The 18,756-nt window shown below is 47.1% G+C and overlaps 1 protein-coding gene across 3 annotated transcripts in view; it reads right to left on the minus strand.

Moving 5' to 3' along the window:
• The window catches only part of CABLES1 (Cdk5 and Abl enzyme substrate 1), a 111,211-nt gene that overhangs the window by 45,777 nt on the left and 46,678 nt on the right, over positions 1-18,756 (minus strand). For all 3 annotated transcript variants that reach the window (XM_066247007.1, XM_066247006.1, XM_066247004.1), the window contains exons 2-3: positions 15,654-15,725; positions 8,613-8,705 (exon numbers count right to left, since the gene is read on the minus strand). In XM_066247007.1, the coding sequence (XP_066103104.1) occupies positions 8,613-8,705; positions 15,654-15,725 (165 nt within the window). The remainder of the gene's footprint in view (positions 1-8,612; positions 8,706-15,653; positions 15,726-18,756) is intronic.

Genomic DNA, 18,756 nt, shown 5'->3' on the forward strand with positions numbered 1-18,756 from the left:
CTGTAGAGCACAGCTCAGGGACAGCTAACCTGGCCTGAGGGAGGCGAGGTGGGCTTCCTGGAGGAAGTGACAGCTAAGTGGAGGCAGGACAAATACAAGGCCATCAGGCTACAAAGAGAAGATACACTAGCAGAGGAAATGGTTCGAGGTTGGGAGGAAAAAGAGCAGAAGGCTTATTCATGAACCTGGGCATGCACTAAACTACTCTTCCCTGATCTCCACCTGCCTGACCCACCAGAACCTCTAGTGCTCTCTGTGAACCACTGACCACCGCCCAGCTCAGGCCGGGAGGCTGTTCTCTAGAACACCCACACTGAGCTGTGCACTTACTAAGACTTAGTTATGGATGTCCCCGACTGTTCACACCAGTTGGACTTTCTTCATGAAAGACTGCACAAACTAAAAACTGTGGGGAAAAGAGGGGAAATGTGGTTTCCATAAAACATCCCAACAAGGAAAGTCACCCAAAAATTTACATTTGAGGTATGGGCATCTATAAAAGATAAGAAAAAAATTATTAAAATCCCAAAGAATTTTGCAACTAGATTCCTCAGTCATTTTGTAAAAGCCCAATCCTGACCTGGCAGCAGTGAGTAGACAGAGTAATCTGTGAGGGTGACCGCACGAGGCAGGACCTGAGCCTGGGCCTCCGTGCTAAGAACAAGGCCTGGCATCAAAGAAACAAAAACTGCTGCATGAATGATCAACGATATGCCTTAAATTAAAGCACAATATTTAAACTAAAGTATGTAACTTTTGTTGGGTATATTTTCCATTGTTTAACACGAATCTCTCCCTGTAACCAAGCAATTACTGTAAATAATTCGGCACAGCCGGACGGTGGTAGGGGAGGAGGAGGGTAAAACTGGTGAGGCTGGCGGGCCAGCTCTGAAAGACCAGCTGAGCCTGTGAAAGAGTCAGTCCTGGGGCTCGGGAGGCCTGGGACCGGGTGAGACGGTGACAGAACCTGCAGCCATGGGGGGTGAGCTCCCCCAGCACTCGGAGTGAAGTGAGAAGAGGGACAGCAAAGCTCCGGACGGTGGGGACAGAATAAGGGAGCCCAGGCCGCTGTCTGAGCACCACATGCCAAATGGCTTCCACGTGGAAATGGGACTGTCTCACAGCTCTGGGGGCCAGAACCCGAGTGCAAGACGCCGACAGGGCCCTCTGATGGAGGCCTAGGGCAGGATCTGTTCCAGCCTCTCTCCCAGCTTCTGGTAACTCCTTGGCTTGTGACAGCACAACACCAACCTTCACACGGCCACATGGCATTCTGTGTGTATGTATGTGTGTGTGTGTGTGGGGGGGGTGTCCCCAAATTTTCCCCTTTCATAAGGACACCAGTTGTATCAGATGAGGGGTCAACCTTGCTCCTAGACAATCTCATCTTTTTTTTGAGAGAGAGAGAGAGAGACAGGAAGAGAGAGAAATGAGAAGCATCAACTCGTAGTTGCAGCACTTTAGTTGTTCACTGACTGCTTTCTCATATGTGCCTTGTTGGGGGGGTCTCCAGCTGAGCCAGTGACCCCTTGCTCAAGCCAGTGACCTTGGGCTTCAAGCCAGGGATCATGGGTCATGTCTATAATCCCATGATCAAGCTGGTGACCCCACACTGAAGCTGGTGAGCCTGTGCTCAAGCCGGCAACATCGGGGTTTTGAACCTGTGTCCTCAACATCCCAGGCCGATGCTCTATCCACTGCGCCACCACCTAGTCACACAGGAAAATTTCAGCTTAACTAGTTATATCTGTAATGACTCTATCTCCAAATAAAGTCACATTCTGAGGTACTAGGGGTTGGGACTCAGCAGAAGACTTTCAGGGGGACACAATCCAGGGAGGCAGCAAGCTGAGCATGCTGTCACAGAAGTTAGGAGGTTCCCTCTCCTACTTGCTCCTCCAGAAAAACCCCAGCAGCTGTGTCCTGCAGTGTGGCCCTGGCCTGGAGTGATCTGCTAGCTGTCACTACAGTCTTCTTCTCAGACTGCTGAACACCACTGCGGAGACGGACCGAGGTCTGGTCTCTCCAGGCTCCCAGGCCCTCTCACCAAGCAGAGAATTGAAACAGAACCACAGGGAAGCCTCTGTCCAACCCCAGACCTTCCCTCTGAGACTCACTTTATTTCCTGCAGTGTGTCTGCACAGGCAAAGCCAGACCACGGTCCTCTGCTCAGCGCCTCCATGAGTCTCGCCTCACTCACAATCCCCCCTCTCAGGACTCTTCAGGACTCGTCTCCTCCTCCTCCTCTCTCTCTCTCTTTCGCTCTCACTCTCCCCTCCATCCACACTGGCTTTCCTACAGTTCCTCAGGGACATTCCAGACTTTCCAGCTTCAGAGACTGCACAATTGCTGTTCCACCCACCCTGAATGTAATTCCCTGCACGCGTTAGTCCCGCCCCTCCTCCTGACGACTGCTCCAGGGAAGCCCCAGCCCTCCACGGGCCCTGCCTGCACACGCCACCCCTCACTGCACACACCCGCCCCTCACTGCTTCTGTTTTCCTCCGTAGCAGACCCATCCCATCTCTGACAGGATGTACTTACTCCTTAATCATCTGCCTTCCCAGCTAGCCTGTAACTCATTGAAGCAGGGCCTTTATTAATTCTTAAATTTTATTTAATTAAAAATTTTTTAATTTAATTTATTGGGGTGACATTGATTAATAAAATTACAAAGGTTTCAGGTGGGCAATCTATAATACCTCACCTGTGTATTGTATTATGTGTTCATCACCCAAGTCAAGTATCTCACCATTACCACTTGAAGCAGGATCTTTGCTCTAGTCACAGATATTACTTAAACAGTCCTAGCACCACCTGACTGGTGGAAATGCAGTGGATACAGGGTTGACCTAGGACGCTGAGATCCCAGCTTTGAAACCCCGGGGTCGCCGGCTTGAGTGTCGGCTAATGCAGTTTAAGTGTGGGGTTGCTGGCTTGAGTGTGGGATCCTAGACATGATCCCATGGTCACTAGCTTGAAGACCAAGGTCACTGACTTGAATAAGGAAGGGGTCACTGGCTCAGCTGGAGCCCCCGGGACAAGACATATATGAGAAGCAATCAATGAACAACTGAAGTGCCGCAACTATGAGTTGATGCTTCTCATCTCTCTCTCTCCCTTTCTCTCTCTCTCTCTCTCTCTCTCCCCCTCCCCCCCCCCCTGAAAAAAAGAAAAAGAAAACACAGTCCCGGAACAGCAGGAGTCAGTGCTTGGTGCTGACTGAACTACACACAGGGTTCCCTGCACTCTCCACAGTTAAGGAACTGCTTTATTAGGCACCTTCTGTCTGGATGCACCTGTCTCCTTCCCCCAAAAGGGCTGTTTATTCAGAGATGGTTCAATGAAATGAGACAGAATGTCTGGCTACTCCCATTGGTCACGTGTCATCCCTCCTGCCTTCCACATGAAAGGGGCTCAGAAAATGAGTCCACCGCAACAGCATCGTCCCAGTACAAATCCAATGTCTGAAAACACGACACGCGGATTGAAACACGACAACAGAACTGACCCCGGGTGGGCGAATCAGTGATACATTCCGCGATCCTATCCTAACGACAACAGAACTGACCCCGGGTGGGCGCCACAGTGATACATTCCGTGATCCTATCCTCTGAGTAGGACAAGCTAAATCAGCTCATTCTGCAGTTACACCCGATGTTAGCCTCTGTGCAACACACTGTTAATCTAAATTCCAAGGTATTTTTTCACATGAACTTCTGAAGTCTCTCTCCTGTACTGGAAATCCTTTGTCCCTGTGCATTTATTCTCGGAGCTATGGGCTGCACTTCCAGAGGTTGAAGTAACTAAGTCTGGGTTCTCTGTAACACATTCTCCTTCTCTCCCGCTTTGGACCTGCCACGAGGCCCACAACAAGGCTTCCTGCCTTCAGTCCAAAGAGGAGGGAACATTCAAAGAATATCATGTGCTACTTTTCTTAAAATCCTCTTCGGGCTACTGTCGGCTAACAAACTTCAGCTGTCTGCAGGGTCTCTGGCCCCAGCACGGCCCAGCACGCTGTTCAGCTTTCTGTCCCCGGGATGTGCTGTGATGAGGAGCAGTCTCCCATCCTGCTGAAATCAGATGCCTGGTCTGCGGCAGCCCTCTAACTTACTAACTAGTTACTCTATCACTAAGCAGATGAAGTGAACTTAACATGACTCTTTGTCTGGAAAGTCGTATTGATTGTTAGCAAACTCCACTCTTTTCTGAAAGCACCCAAACCATCTGGTTAACACTCCATTCCAGGACTCTGCAGCAGTCAGCTCTGGGCTCGCTAGTCCAGGGTTATTAGAACTTACCCTCTGTGACTACTTTGGTCTCTTTGGGACCTTTCAAAATTGCCCAGCATTCAACTTAGAACTTTAATTCTCCATGGTGTTCTAATGATCATTTGTATTTCTAAAATTTTTCCATTCCCTGGAATCTAGTCCTGAAGACTGAAACTCACTTGAAAAGGCTTCTTCATTCAATTAGTCCACAAACATTTATTGAGTGCCTACTGTATGCCCTGCACACTGCTTTGTTTGGAGTCTGCATATCATAGTGCCACCTGTTAAAGGCCTAGTTTTAGTTTCAACAGCTGACATCTTCTCTGTCCTTGTACCATCAACCCCTGAAGTTCACCATCCCTTCCCTCCCTCTTCAGAATATGGTTTGTAAAGCCCCATGGCTACACTGGCGTTTTATTTATTTTATTGTGATAATATATATAAATAACATAAAATACACCATTTAGCCATTTTGAAGTGTGTAATTCAGCCTCATTAAGTACATGCACAATATTGAATAAGCATTACCACTATGTTTCCAAACCTTTCCCATTGCCACAAGCAGAAACTCTGCAACCATTAAGCAATAGCTCCCTTTCACCCAGGCCCTGGAAACCTCTAATCTACTTTCTGTTTCTATGGATTTACCTATCTGGATATATTGTGTAAATGGAATCATGCAATGCCTGACCCAGGAGTCGGGAACCTTTTTGGCTGAGAGAGCCATGAACGCCACATATTATAAAATGTAATTCCGTGAGAGCCATACAATATGTTTAACACTAAATATAAGAAAATGTGTGCATTTTATGTTAAGACCAACACTTTTAAAGTACAATAAGTCTCTGAATTTTTTTTAATAACATTGTTATGCTGTTGCTAACCAATGATGAATAAAGTACTTCTTACCATTAATGCGACTTCTGGTGCTGCATGGTTTTGCTGATGGCTTTGTAGTCTGGTTGATACGTGGTGAGGTTAAGCTTCATGCAGGCATTGAGACTTCCATCCATTAAACATGATCGTAGGTTGGTCTTAGCGTTCTTTAGATGTGAGAAAGACTGCTCACATGCATATGTAGAGCCAAACATTGTCAGTATAGCAATACTCACACACTGCAGTGTGTGGTATGTGAGGGGAAGTGTGTTCTAAGTTTTGACAATCAGCTGGTCCGCGGGTTGAAGTTTTTTCATTTCTCCCTACTTGTGTTTGCTTGCCAACTCTGCTTGCTGTCGTGCAAGTCTTTCCAAATCTTCATTCAGTGACTTGAACTTATTCACTCACATGTCTGAGGCCTTCAGGTCAGCAGCTTGTAGCTCAAAAATCTCTGACGGAGACACCGGGGATGTAACTCGGGTCGGCACTGTCCACTGCACACTCGTGTGGATGGGTGATGAATTTAAAAAGACGAGTGCTCTCACGAAATTCTCCAAAGCTCACTTTGAATGACTGCAGGAGATTACATGTGAAGCCCACTAGCTGCTGGCTATCAAGATGTTGAGCAGGGTCACTTGCTGTGCATGCATCTTTAAACTCGCCCAGTTTTTCAAAGTGTGGTAAACAACTTGTTTCAATATCGGTGATGAAGAGTTCCAGCTTGTGTTCAAATGCAAACACTGCTTGTTGAAGGGATAAGACTGTATTTCCAACGCCTTGCATTTTCACATTGAGCTGGTTCAGATGTTCAGTCATGTCCACGAGATAATAGAACTTCAGGAGCCACTCAGTGTTAGCTAACTCAGGATGCTCAACATTTTTCATTTCAAGAAAAGTCCAGATTTTGCTCAGACAAGCCGCGAAACGGCTGAGCACCTTCCCTCTTGACAACCAACACACACTGCTGTGCAGAAGCAGACCAGGATAATTATTCCCAACTTCATCCAGCAGTTTTAAACTGGTGATCATTTAAAGCAGGGGTCCCCAAACTTTTTACACAGGGGGCCAGTTTACTGTCCCTCAGACCGTTGGAGGGCCGGACTATAACAAAAACTATGAACAAATCCCTATGCACACTGCACATATCTTATTTTAAAGTAAAAAAAAAAAATGGGAACAAATACAATATATAAAATAAAGAACAAGTAAATTTAAATCAACTAACTGACCAGTATTTCAATGGGAACTATGGGCCTGCTTTTGGCTAATGATGGTCAATGTGCTCCTCTCACTGACCACCAATGAAAGAGGTGCCCCTTTCGGAAGTGTGGCGGGGGCCGGATAAATGGCCTCAGGGGGCCTCATGTGGCCCGCGGGCCGTAGTTTGGGGACCCCTGATTTAAAGCTTGGGCAACAATAAAGTTGACCACCCAAATGACCAGTGACATCACCTCACCAAGCTGCTTGCCACACATCTGAGCACAAAGCGCCTCCTGATATAGGATGCAGTGAAAACTTAGGATGGGTCTCTTTTCATGCTCATGAAGAAGCGCTATGAATCCTCTGTTTTTCGCCACCATGCATGGAGCACCATCAGTACACACCGAAATAAGTGTATCCATCGGTAGATTTTTTTCTTTAGCGAACTCAGTGAAAGACTTGAATAACCCCTCTTGTTGTCTCTTTCATAGGCAAAACAGCAAGACTTTCCTCATGTAGTATGTTACCGATAGCATACCTTGCAATCATGCTGAACTGGGATAAATGGCTTACGTCTGTTGACTCATCCAAAGCGAGAGAAAAGAATGGTGCTGCATTTGTGTCCTTCATTTGTGTTGCCTCAATTTGATTTGCCATCATGATGGTATGATCATGAACAGTTCTCGCCAACAGAGGCATGTCTTTTATTTATTTGATTATCTTGTCTTTATCCAAAAAGTCATCAAAAAGTTCATTGGCAACATCAAGCATGAATGTTTTGGCATACTCCCCATCAGTGAATGGCTTTCCATTTCTCACAGCTGCTAAAGCACCAGCAAAGCTAGCCGAATTCCAGTCACCTTGTTGGTTCCAAACACGGAGTTGCTGCTGACTAGCTTGCACTCTGCACAGTAGCTCTTGACATGCTTTCTTCCTGCTGTCATCTGCTAGATATTTCGATGCAAATGTAGTATGGCGTGTGTTGAATGAAGTGCCACTTTATATTTGACCGTTTCATCGATGCAATTTTATCATTGCATATTAGATACACTGCAGAACCTGCTCTCTCCACAAAGGTGAATTCCTCTGTCCATTCCTGCTGAAAAGTATGATACTCTTCATCTTTTTTTTTAGCCATCTTCTTCGTCAAAAGGGTTTCTGCAATTAGCTAGCTGACTACTTGATTAAAAGGAGGGAAGTTTACTTCCTGACCTTACAATGACCAGTGTACATTACTTATTATCCAATAAAAATTTGGTGTTGTCCCGGAGGACAGCTGTGATTGGCTCCAGCCATCCGCAACCATGAACATAAGCGGTAGGAAATGAATGGATTGTAATACATGAGACTGTTTTATATTTTTAACGTTATTATTGTTTTTATTAAAGATTTGTCTGCAAGCCAGATGCAGCCATCAAAAGAGCCACATCTGGCTCGCGACCCATAGGTTCCCGACCCCTGGGTTAGACAGAAACTATCCCTAAGGGGTACAGATGGGTACTGAGCATCCCGGGACCCCAAGAGGTCTTGGAGCTCTGTGCCAGCTCTGCCCCTGGGCTGCCATGAATGGTCTTAGTCATTCAATCACAAATATGCCAGCAATAATGATTCTGACCTGTTTGCCACCAGGATAGTTTTAATATCAAGATCATATTAATTTCAACCATGGTAATTTTCATTTATTAGTGCTTTCCAAAAAAGCAACTGAGGAGCTGGAGACCACGTGCTCCAGATGTCAGGGACCGGAACCAGCGCCCTGGAGGAATCTGCCAGCAAAGTCATGACTCCACTCCCCTGAAGCCTCCAAAGCCAGCGCCAAAACCAAGCTCAGGCACAGATCTACGGGGATGTTTACGGACCAAAGCATACAACCCTGGTGAAAACAGAAAATAAAACCAAAAAAAAGCAGAAAAGAGGGAAAAAACAAAAAGCAAAAACTCAACTCTTTTTTCTGTTCAAAGTTTTCTATGAAAATATATTTGAATACTATTAAAATTTCAGTTTGTGGTTAATCTAAAAATCTCACCAAGCCTCTGGTCAGTGTTTGGAAGCATTATTCTCTATAGACTTCTTTCAGTGATTCTGGCAGGAATGGGGTAGACATAGTCTATCTGGGAAGGTTATGAGAGATCCCGTTCATGGTAACAGCGTGGGCTTCACTTGGCTGAGGTCTGACCATTCAGACAGTCCCCTCCGCCCTTTCCCGACTGGACCCGCCCCCTCTTACAACGGAGAGGCTGCCGGGCAGCTCCTGTTAGTGTAATACCTGCCGTTCCGTGTGTCGTGTTGCCGCATGTTCTTGATAAAATGAATTTTCTTCAAGTTCTTTGGTCTGGGTGAACCTGAGAGAGTCCGACATCTGAAAAATAAAGTCATTTCAAAAATGCAGTCAGTTGCCCCCTGGACAGCTGAGACATCTCCACACAAAGACAGGAAGGAAAGAACAGACACATGGTTTGAGTCACCCAAGGATAATGAGGACAATATGGCTGGAAGCAAGGAAGCTTAAAAAAAACCCCAATGACAGACAACTTCCTTGATAACACTGATAATAATTTATATGGGTCTCTGAAAGCCCACTAATGAAAACTATTGTTCTCAGTTACAATAACATAACCTACCCGAATTCCAAAGACATTATTCTTTCTTGTCATTTTAAAAAGAATCCTCCTGTATCAACACAGGTAACAAGACCACAAAACTATGAATTTAAAGGATTTATAGGGGGAAAAGACACTGGAAAATTCAGTTTAAAATCAACCCTGAATCATTTTTCTTTTGTAGCAGAACTCTGGCCTGAACCACCTTCAATTCTCAGCTTGATTGTACCTGGAAGTCACAGCTTTACTTTGAAAAAGAACCAGAGACCCAGCTGGTAGCTCTTTCTTTTCTTTTTTTGTTTTTAAAATAAGTTTAAATTTTTATTTTTTTATTTTTCTGACGTTGGAAACGGGGAGGCAGTCAGACAGACTCCCACATGTGCCTGACCAGGATCCACCCGGCACACCCACCAGGGGGCAATGCTCTGCCCATCTAGGGTGTCACTCTGTTGCAACCAGAGCCATTCTAGCGCCTGAGGCAGAGGCCACAGAGCCATCCTCAGAGCCTGGGCCAACTTTGCTCCAGTGGAGCCTTGGCTGCAGGAGGGGAAGAGAGAGACAGAGAGGAAGGAGAGGGGGAGGGGTGGAGAAGCAAATGGGCACTTCTCCTGTGTGCCCTGGCTGGGAATCGAACCCGGGACTCCTGCACGCCAGGCCAATGCTCTACCACTGCGCTGACCAGCCAGGGCCAATTTAAATTTTTATTTATTTATTTTAGCCAGAGAGACAGAGAGAGGGACAGATAGGAACAGACAGGAAGGGAGAGAGATGAGAAGCATTAATTCTTCATTGTGGCACCTTAGTTGTTCTGTGATTGCTTTCTTATATGTGCCTTGACCAGGGAGCTACAGCAGAGCGAGTGATCCCTTGCTCAAGCCAGCGACCTTTGGGCTCAAGCCAGTGACCATGGTACCATGTCTATGATTTCCACACTCAAGCCAGCAACCCCGTGCTAAAGCTGGTAAGCCCACACTCAAGCCGGATGAGGCCCTGCTTAAGCTGGTGATCTCGGGGTTTCAAACCTGGGTCCTCTCTGCCCGAGTCTGATGCTCTATCCATTGCACCACTGCCTGGTCCAGCTAAGATAAATTTTAAATTAATATTTGCTGAACAAAATGACTTGGATTCCATTCCTGGACTATATGACACGTTCTCATCCTGAAGGACTGACACAACAGACAGTAGGTTGCAGAGATCTTATTTGTGTGTATACTTTTTCAGTCACCTGAAAAACTCCAAGTTGCACACATGCAAGAACAACAAAGAAAAAAAAAGCAAAATAAAAAAACTAACAAATGAGAGTCTGAAGTTTAGTCCTTTCTCAAAAAAGGGAGCTGTGACTCTTCTATTTTGGTTTTTGCTACCAAACTCTGTTAACTTAAACCTTTCTGACCGTGGGACCCAAGGGCTGATTCCGCCACCTGAAGCAGGGACCTGAGAACTCACCGATTCAGAGAGGAAGTCCCAGAGAACTGTGCCCAGCTACCCAAAGCCACAGTGAGGTCTGGGATGGGGCCACCCCCCACGTTCAGTCAGTTCTGAACCTTGAGGCTTCTTGTACAAAAGTAACAAGATGGCCCAAGAAGGAGGTACATGGGCAGATCGAGCACAGGCCTGGGGAGTGGACAGGGTCACAGACCTGCAGAGCATCTCCAAACTCTAAGTCCCCCGAGGGCCCCTCACAAGGGAAATGAGGTGACGCTGCTGGTCCAGACCTCAGGGTGTCTGCCCACCCCACCCCCACCCCCCTTACCCACCGTCTCGGAAAGGCCAGTCTTTCTAGAAGCCTCTTCTCAGAGGACACTAAATGTTATTTTTTTCATAAGAAATAGCACCTTAAAAATGTAATTTAACTTGAAAACAATCACACTGAATGAAGGAGTGCCAGCCAGAGCAAACACTGACATCAGGTACTTGGTGACTTTCATCAGAAAAAGGGGGTCCCCCTGGCCTTGGGTCCAGTGGAGAGAAAGCTGCCCCTCTAGTCATGTCCACTACATTCCAGCAGGGTCTACAGCCTGTGTGGCTCTGCAGGACGCTGCACAGAAACTCCCAGCCCCCGTCCCCACACTCCCTAAGACCAGTAATATTCCTTCCCTAGCATTGTTGTGAAGGTACAACACAATGAAGTATACAAGAGCTCCATAAACTGTCAGGTGACACGGTCAAATGCAAACATGTACATTCACGCATAGGGACATACATGTAATTATTTATATACACATTTCAGGCGTTGTGATTGTTAATACGCCATTAGCTACAAAGGGTGAATATTTTGTTACTACCTGCCACCTATAGTTAAAATTGCAGTCTTTATTAAGGGCCCCGAATTCTTGGTTTTCAACAGATTCTTTTAGAGACTTGCAGAGCCTTGCCTGAGGGACTGAGTAGATGCTTCCTGTGGACTGCAGGCGGAGTCTGAACAGCGCCAGCACCCACCATTCCCACTCCCCACTCCAGGCTTTCAAACCCAGAGTTATTCTACTTGGTTTAAAGGAGACAGGGCCTCATTCTGCCTTCTTGGGGCAACCCTATGGGGCAGGCCCAGGACCCCAAACTGCCTCAGTTCTACCTCCAGAAATGAATGCTTGAGACTGCAAGCCACTCAAGGTCCACAACTGTCTCTCTCACACACAGCAGAAGAGTCTAGAAACATGTAGCCACTGAGAGGGGAGAAAGTGTAAAGCTTTGTTTCCATTAGTTTCTGGACAGGGCTAGGTGCTCAGGAGTGTCCTCACACCTTTACCCTACTTGTCCCCAAAAGGAGAGCATCCTGGGCCTGCCTGTCTGAGGGCAAGGGCCCCAGAGCAAGACTGTCAGCTGGACTGTGAGGGCGCCTTCCCATTCCTACCCCAGTGGGGAGAAACCAGCACCAACCCCAGACCAGGGGAGGGATGATCCGAGCTGTTCCTTGCCTCCTGTGCCCGCAGAAGGAGGTGCTGTTACCCTTCGGGTTTGAGGACAAAATCCCCCAGGCTTCTGCAGGAACTGGAAGTCAGCAAAAGAGCTGGAGGTGGCTGTCAGCACCAGCAGGGAAAGGGTAAGTGCAGCAGTCACTTCACAGAGCACCAACCAGCACCCACCAACCCAGACAGGCCAGAACACAGGGGCAGGGGGTGATGGCTGCACATTTGCCACAGATGAACTGAGGTTTTTCTGGATACCTAGTATGGAGTCCTAAGGTCCTAATTTCTAGGACACTAGTAACCACCAGGCAAGTGGAAAACACCCCAGTCTATAAACCCTCTCCTGGTAAATGCTAAACTCCTGGAGTTCTGGCTGGATACAAGAAACTTACTAGCAAACTGTGATGCACAAGCCAGGCTTTCAAAAGGAGAACTGAATAAAGGTGCTTTATGTTGATATCAGCACCTAATTCTAGCTGCATGAGCTCCTCATTCAAGGAGCTATTTGTTGTCTTTCTTTTTCTTTTTTTAAGCATTCAACTAAACCACCAGGGAACCTAAGAAAATGCTTTAAGAGAATTGTGGCATTAGCAACAACTGCCAAGGAAACTGGAAGACTGAGCACTCAGGTTGTGGCAGGTTAAGCAAAGAACTACAGTAATTTCTATCTAGACCGCCTGAATTAACGTGCAAATATTCATTTAAAAACATACATTTTAAATGATGCAAAATTAAATTAGGATATAATTAAATTAAAAGCTAATTTAATGAAAAATTTGCTCTATCTTGTTAGCACTGATTACAGGATACACTTAATTATGCAAAAGGTTTTTAATAGATGCCTTGGAGCCATTTATTCAATGTGCTGAGTTTAAAAGCAAGTTGGGCAGATAGCCTTCCGCCCCCAGTTCCCCAGATACAGCAGTGTCATTAATGGTATATTCACTCCACAGCACTGGGGAGCTGGAGAGGGCTTCAGTGGTCAGCCAGTTTGTCCCTCCCACTTTACAGGTGGAAAAACTAAGTGAATTTCCAAGGCCACATAACCAGTTAGTAGAAGAATCAGGCCAAGAACACAAGTCCTCTGACTCCTAAACTAAGGCCCTTTCCCACCATGCCATGCTAATTTTATTTCCTAGGAACAAATAATATTCTGAGAAATTACTTTTTTTATTAAAAAGAAAAAGGAGTCCATTAGGGAAAATAAAGACTTTTTTTTTTTTTTTAATTTAGTGAGTGGAGGGGAGGCAGGGACAGACTCCTTGCATGTACCCCGACTGGGATCTACCCGGCAAGCCCACTAGGGGGCGATGCTCTGCCCATGTAGGGCCTTTGTTACGTTGCAACCAAAGCCATCTTTTTAGCACCTGAGGTGGAGGCCACGGAGCCATCCTCAGCACCTGGGCCAACTCGTTCTAATCGAGCCATGGCTGCAGGAGGGGAGGAGAAGAGAGAGAGAGAGAAAGAGAGAAGCGAGAGCATGAGGGGTGGAGAAGCAGAAGGGCGCTTCTCCTGTGTGCCCTGACCGAGAATGGAACCTGGGACATCCACACTTCAGCCCAACGCTCTACCACTGAGCCAACCAGCCAGGGCCTAAAGACTTCTTAAACTGCCTAAATTCCCTGATTTCTGGACTTATTTTTAAATTCTGTATTTATACAAGATTTGTTGCAAGTTAAGTAGAGTATTCTGTAGGAGTTGGATCAGGTTACAGTTGAGGACAATAAGCCGTTTTTACTCTGCTGGTCTGTGCTGTCAGAGGCATGAGCGGTAGACGCAGAGCACCAGTCTGGGAAGAGTCAGAGAGGGGGTACAGGCGTGATGGGGCGTGTGACTGGGAACACCCTGCCCAGTCCCCCACAGCACCCCCGGGAAGATTCAGAGAGGGGGCACAGGCGTGATGGGGCGTGTGACTGGGAACACCCTGCCCAGTCCCCCACAGCCCCCCCGGGAAGAGTCAGATAGGGGGCACAGGCGTGATGGGGTGTGTGACTGGGAACACCCTGCCCAGCCCCCCACAGCCCCCTAAACCACCTGGAATCCCTACAGAGGGAGTAACATCTTCCACCTGGTTCCCCCGGCTCACAGCTACCACGCTGACCTGGCAACTGCGGCTTCTCCGAGCCTCTGGGAACACCGGGTTCTTTCAGCTCCATTCAGTGATTTTTCCGTCTGTGGTACCCGCTCAAACGCCAAAGCCACTGGGTGCCACCTGAGAACGTTTCCCTTCCGCTCTTGCTGATTACTCTGGGCTGGAGCCAGCTCCCTCATTTGCCTTTTAACGCAGCTTTTTGTGAGGCTCCTTCAAGGAAACAGCCCTCCTCCCACCATTTAAAGTAGCAATGGATGGAAGAACACTCGCACCCTAGCCACGCCTGTCACCTAACTGCATACCACTCATCCAAGGACGGGCCCCAGGTTTTGTTTGTTTTAGATTGGATTTATTCATTTTTAGAGAACGGAGAGGGGGTGGAGAGAGAGAGAGAGAGAGAGAGAGAGAGAGGGAGGGAGAGAGAGAGAGAAGGAGAGAAGAGTGGAGGAGCAGGAAGCATCAACTCCTTTATGTGCCTTGATCAGGCAAGCCCGGGGTTTTGAACTGCCAACCTCAGTGTTCCAGGCCGACGCTCTACCCACTGTGCCACCACAGGTCAGGGCACACACATTTTCAAAGAGACTTCAGAAGTAGAAACTGAACTGTCTGACCCTGGCTTTCTCCTTGGGATAATGTCAGTGATGAGAGTCAGGGTCACCTGATCCTTTCGACCAGACCCAGGCCTATCTGTGTTCTACCCTTTATCCAGGTGGTCTGTGGACAAGACCTAGAACCTGGGAAAGAGGCTCCAGGCAGGGCAGGAGCCGGACGCAGGGTGAGATGCTTCCCTTCACATTAGCACCCTCCCATGCTGAAAGGGAGAAGCCTGGGACTCCCAAAATCCTGGCCAGAAGCCAGTCTACAAGGGGTACAGGTGTGGGTTCCCAGAGAAGCTGGTGCAAGTTGAGGGGAGCACCCCCTGCAGGCCTCCCCTCTGCCACCTGCCAGGCACGCCCTGTAAAGCCAGTGTCCCATCTTGCGTCAGTTCCTTCTGCAGGGAGGAGCCCAGACACGGGCTCCCCGGCGCGGGCTGCAGTGAGGACTATAAAACTGCAGTGAGTGAGTACCGTCTCCTCCAGCAGGGAGGGCCAGGCCAGACCGCGGAGCAATGGGGCTGGCGGAAAGGTGCAGGATTAGAGGAGGAAAAGCTGCCATCAGAGGCACAGCACAGCTCAGCAACTGCTGTCACCAAAAAAAAAAAGAAAAAAAAAAGGTGCCTCGCCAGCACTTTTGTAATCCCAAAGGAGATATGGACCGCTTACAGCACCCAGGGAGCACTCCCAACTTCCTCACAGAGTGTCCCCAGCAACGGGCTGCACAGTGACCGCGCAGGCGCCTCCTGTGAAGCCCAGCACTGTGACCCCTGTGTCACTGCACCTGGGAGAGCCGGGCCGTGCTGAGCTCCTCATCAAGCAGCAGCTTCCAGATGAAAGGAGAACAGCACCCCAGTCCCCGTGCAAACAGGACTAGGCCAGTATGTACATGCAGTTTATAGTCTTCTAGTTCTAATGGTCCTCAGGGCGGGGGACTCAAAACTATAAGTCTGGGGTCAGATGGTCGTTTTAAAAATTAAGTTCTGTAGATCAAGAACTTAAAAAAACACACAAAAAAAAACAAACAAGAAAAACTTTGGCTGCAATCCTGTACAGCAAACTGTTTATATATACACGTAACACCATTTATATATACAAAGAACACCGAACACTTACCTCCGTAAAGGGGCGTTCTCTTCAATGTCCTCCAGGGTCTCCAAGGATGACCTCTGGGAGATGAGGCGACGTCTGCCGAGAGAGGAAGGGGGTGAATCCAGGAGTTAAAACTGCACTGTGAAATGGATCAGGCATTTCTACACATCTAAAAACTGCTCTAGGAAATAAAGTCCATCAAAAAGAAAAAAGTGCCTGACCAGGCGGTGGCGCAGTGGATAGAGCCTCGGACTGGGATGCGGAAGGACCCAGGTTTGGGACCCCGTGGTCGCCAGCTTGAGCACGGGCTCATCTGGTTTGAGCAAAGCTCACCAGCTTGGACCCAGGGTCGCTGGCTCGAGCAAGGGGTTACTCTGTTTGCTGAAGGACCGCGGTCAAGGCACATATGAGAAAGCAATCAATGAACAACTAAGGTGCCTCAATGAAGAATGAAAGCTTCTCATCTCTCTCCCTTCCTGTCTGTTTGTCTGTCACTCTTTCTCTCTAAAAAAATAATAATAATTAAATAAAAATAAATAAAAAGAAAAAAGATCAGACAAAAGCTGTCTTTAAGAGGCTTCCACATTCCTCGCTTCAACCTGAATGCCAGGCCCCTCTTGCCTTTCCAGCTGTAGGGCTGCTCTGTGTGATCAGGGAACTGACTGGTCCTTTTTATATAGCAATTTCCCCAAAAGACCAAAAAGAAAAAAACACACAAAAAACCCAAACCAAAAAAAGAAGTTGCCCCTTATAATAAACAACTCAGGCATCGTGTGCAGTTTTTCTCAAGCATCAGATACTTAAGTATTCAAATATTAGTGATCTGGACCAGGTTAGTTGATAAATATTAAATTTTAAACCCATGTTAAATAAAATCTCAATTAGGATGCAATAAAATCATTAGGATGCAATAAAAATGGTTCTAGTCTCTGGGTGGCCATGATTTCAAAAGCAACTAGAAACCAGGAAGACATTATTTCTTTGGAGGAGTTTCTCAGAGACCAGTAAGAATAAATACCAGGGCGTGTTTAGAAAATACATTTGTTTTTTCCAGCTGCTAAAGAATTGCAAACCACCTGCTCAAACCTCCTTGATCTCGTTTCTTCTGCCTGACTGAGATAAGAGCAGGTCCCAGTTAACTGAGATCAGCTGGTACTGGATCAGGGCGGGGTGGTCGTAACTCTACAGTAAAACCACCGGAACCAGGACCGGCATTGCACAGTAAGTGATTTGGCTGGGGGGGGGGGGGGGCAGAAAAAAATCTGGATCTTTCTTTACCTTGAAAAAGATGGGATTAAAATTAGAGGGGTAAGTCTCTTTTGTATTACAGTTGACAAAATTTAGATTAAAACAAACTGTTAGCTATATTTTAACTTGTTCTACAGAACAACAACAAAAAAAAAACTGAATGTCTTGTTTTGTCTTGTGTGTACTTTCTCCGACCAACTACCTTGACACCTTTTGCTTCATGTTTTACTTTTAATAAGACAATCAGAAAGATCGTTTCCACAAACTCTTCATGGAACTTCAATTTTCTAAGACCCTTTTTTAATCTTTGATATTCCTAGGCTTTCTAGAGTGCTCATCATACACCCGTGTCCTCCAATGGTGAACTGGCCTGAGTCTCTCAGACCCTCATTCGTCAATGTGAGAGCCATGATTCTCCAACATCACTTAGGGTCTTCCTGACATATGGACCTTCTGCAACACCTGAAGTTTAACTCTACAATTAATTCACATTAAACTTCCTTCCATTTCTACAATATTGCCAGATTTCCAACCGTCAACCAGACCAGAGGCAATGGTGATGGGAAGACAATGACCAATTCGTTAGTAAGCAGGACCTGTGTGTGCAGTTCTGAGACCTTGGGGACTCGGTCCACCAGGACGCCGAGGACAGCAGCCTGCAGCTGTGACTTTGAAGTCTCCAAGCCATCAGCTGAGCCCGGCTCCTCTCGTCCAAAGTCCCAGCAGATGGGGCAGGTGCCTGTCGGTCACCCCAGGGGCAGGCACCACCACGCTCCTCATCCAGAGGACAGTGCAATTCCACACAGGGGCCCGTGAGCCGGGCCAGACAGTCAGAGCTTTCAGTCCCGGCCTCGGAGGCTTTGGAGCCTTAGAAAATGCCTTAATCCTTGAGTCTTAGTTCCTCAAAGCCCAAGTTCCTCATCTATGAAATGGGAAAATGAGAGTGACTGAGAAACAGAGAGACATCAAGTCCTTGGCACAGGGCAGTCACTGACATGCAGCCACTGGGTTTTTGATTGATGTGTCATTTTCCTCCACTGGGGCTGGGCGCTGACCTGCCCTTCCCCCTCAAATGACCAGCAGGTTGGCTGTGGTGCTCTGGCCCCTCCCCCAACCTCAATCGGTGGCAGGATCACCCCAAAATGCCTTGTGAGCCCACCTGGGACACTACTCCCTCTATACCTACACCCCTAAGTGTAACTATTGCATGGGTCACCTTTGCTGAGGCAATGACCGCACATAAAATCATTCCGCATCAGGACTCTGAACACTATTCTCACTTAATAACAATGTCTCCACCACAGTTAGAAGGTAGTGATTAAAATGATATTTACTCTGTTTATCTCTGGTTAATGTTCTATTTTAAATCAAAAGTCAATTACTGATTTAAGTATGGTCACCTACATTATCATTAGAGATAACTTCCACCCACAGGCAGAAATAAATGTGCAGGTTTCAGATCCCGGAAATCTCAACAAATTCTGTCAAACTTTGAGCCTTCCTTAGATATCACTTTAGACAGAATATGTAGATACTCAGCTAGACTATTGAGATATAATAAATTTTTAGACACAATAGAATAGCATAGCATTTTCAAGCAACCAGTAAAATGGGTATTTTGCTCAATGGATGAAAATAGAAGTAAACAGATGTTTTGCTCAATCTGCAACCAGCACGACTGAAGCCACTGTGCAACTCCGAGGACTCCCCTCCCTCAGGCACCCTCACAGAGGCCCACCAGAAGCTCTGGGGTTGGCTCCTCGGGCAGTAAGATACAACCTGAGGTCCCGGCAAAGGCTGGGCAGGGGCATCCCCTTCACACATCCTGCGCCCACCCGCTCGGCCACACCAATGGCAAACTGGCCTGGTGGAAACAAAA

Source organism: Saccopteryx bilineata, chromosome 11 (genome assembly GCF_036850765.1).
Source record: "Saccopteryx bilineata isolate mSacBil1 chromosome 11, mSacBil1_pri_phased_curated, whole genome shotgun sequence".
In the NCBI taxonomy this organism is placed as follows: Eukaryota; Metazoa; Chordata; class Mammalia; order Chiroptera; family Emballonuridae; genus Saccopteryx; species Saccopteryx bilineata.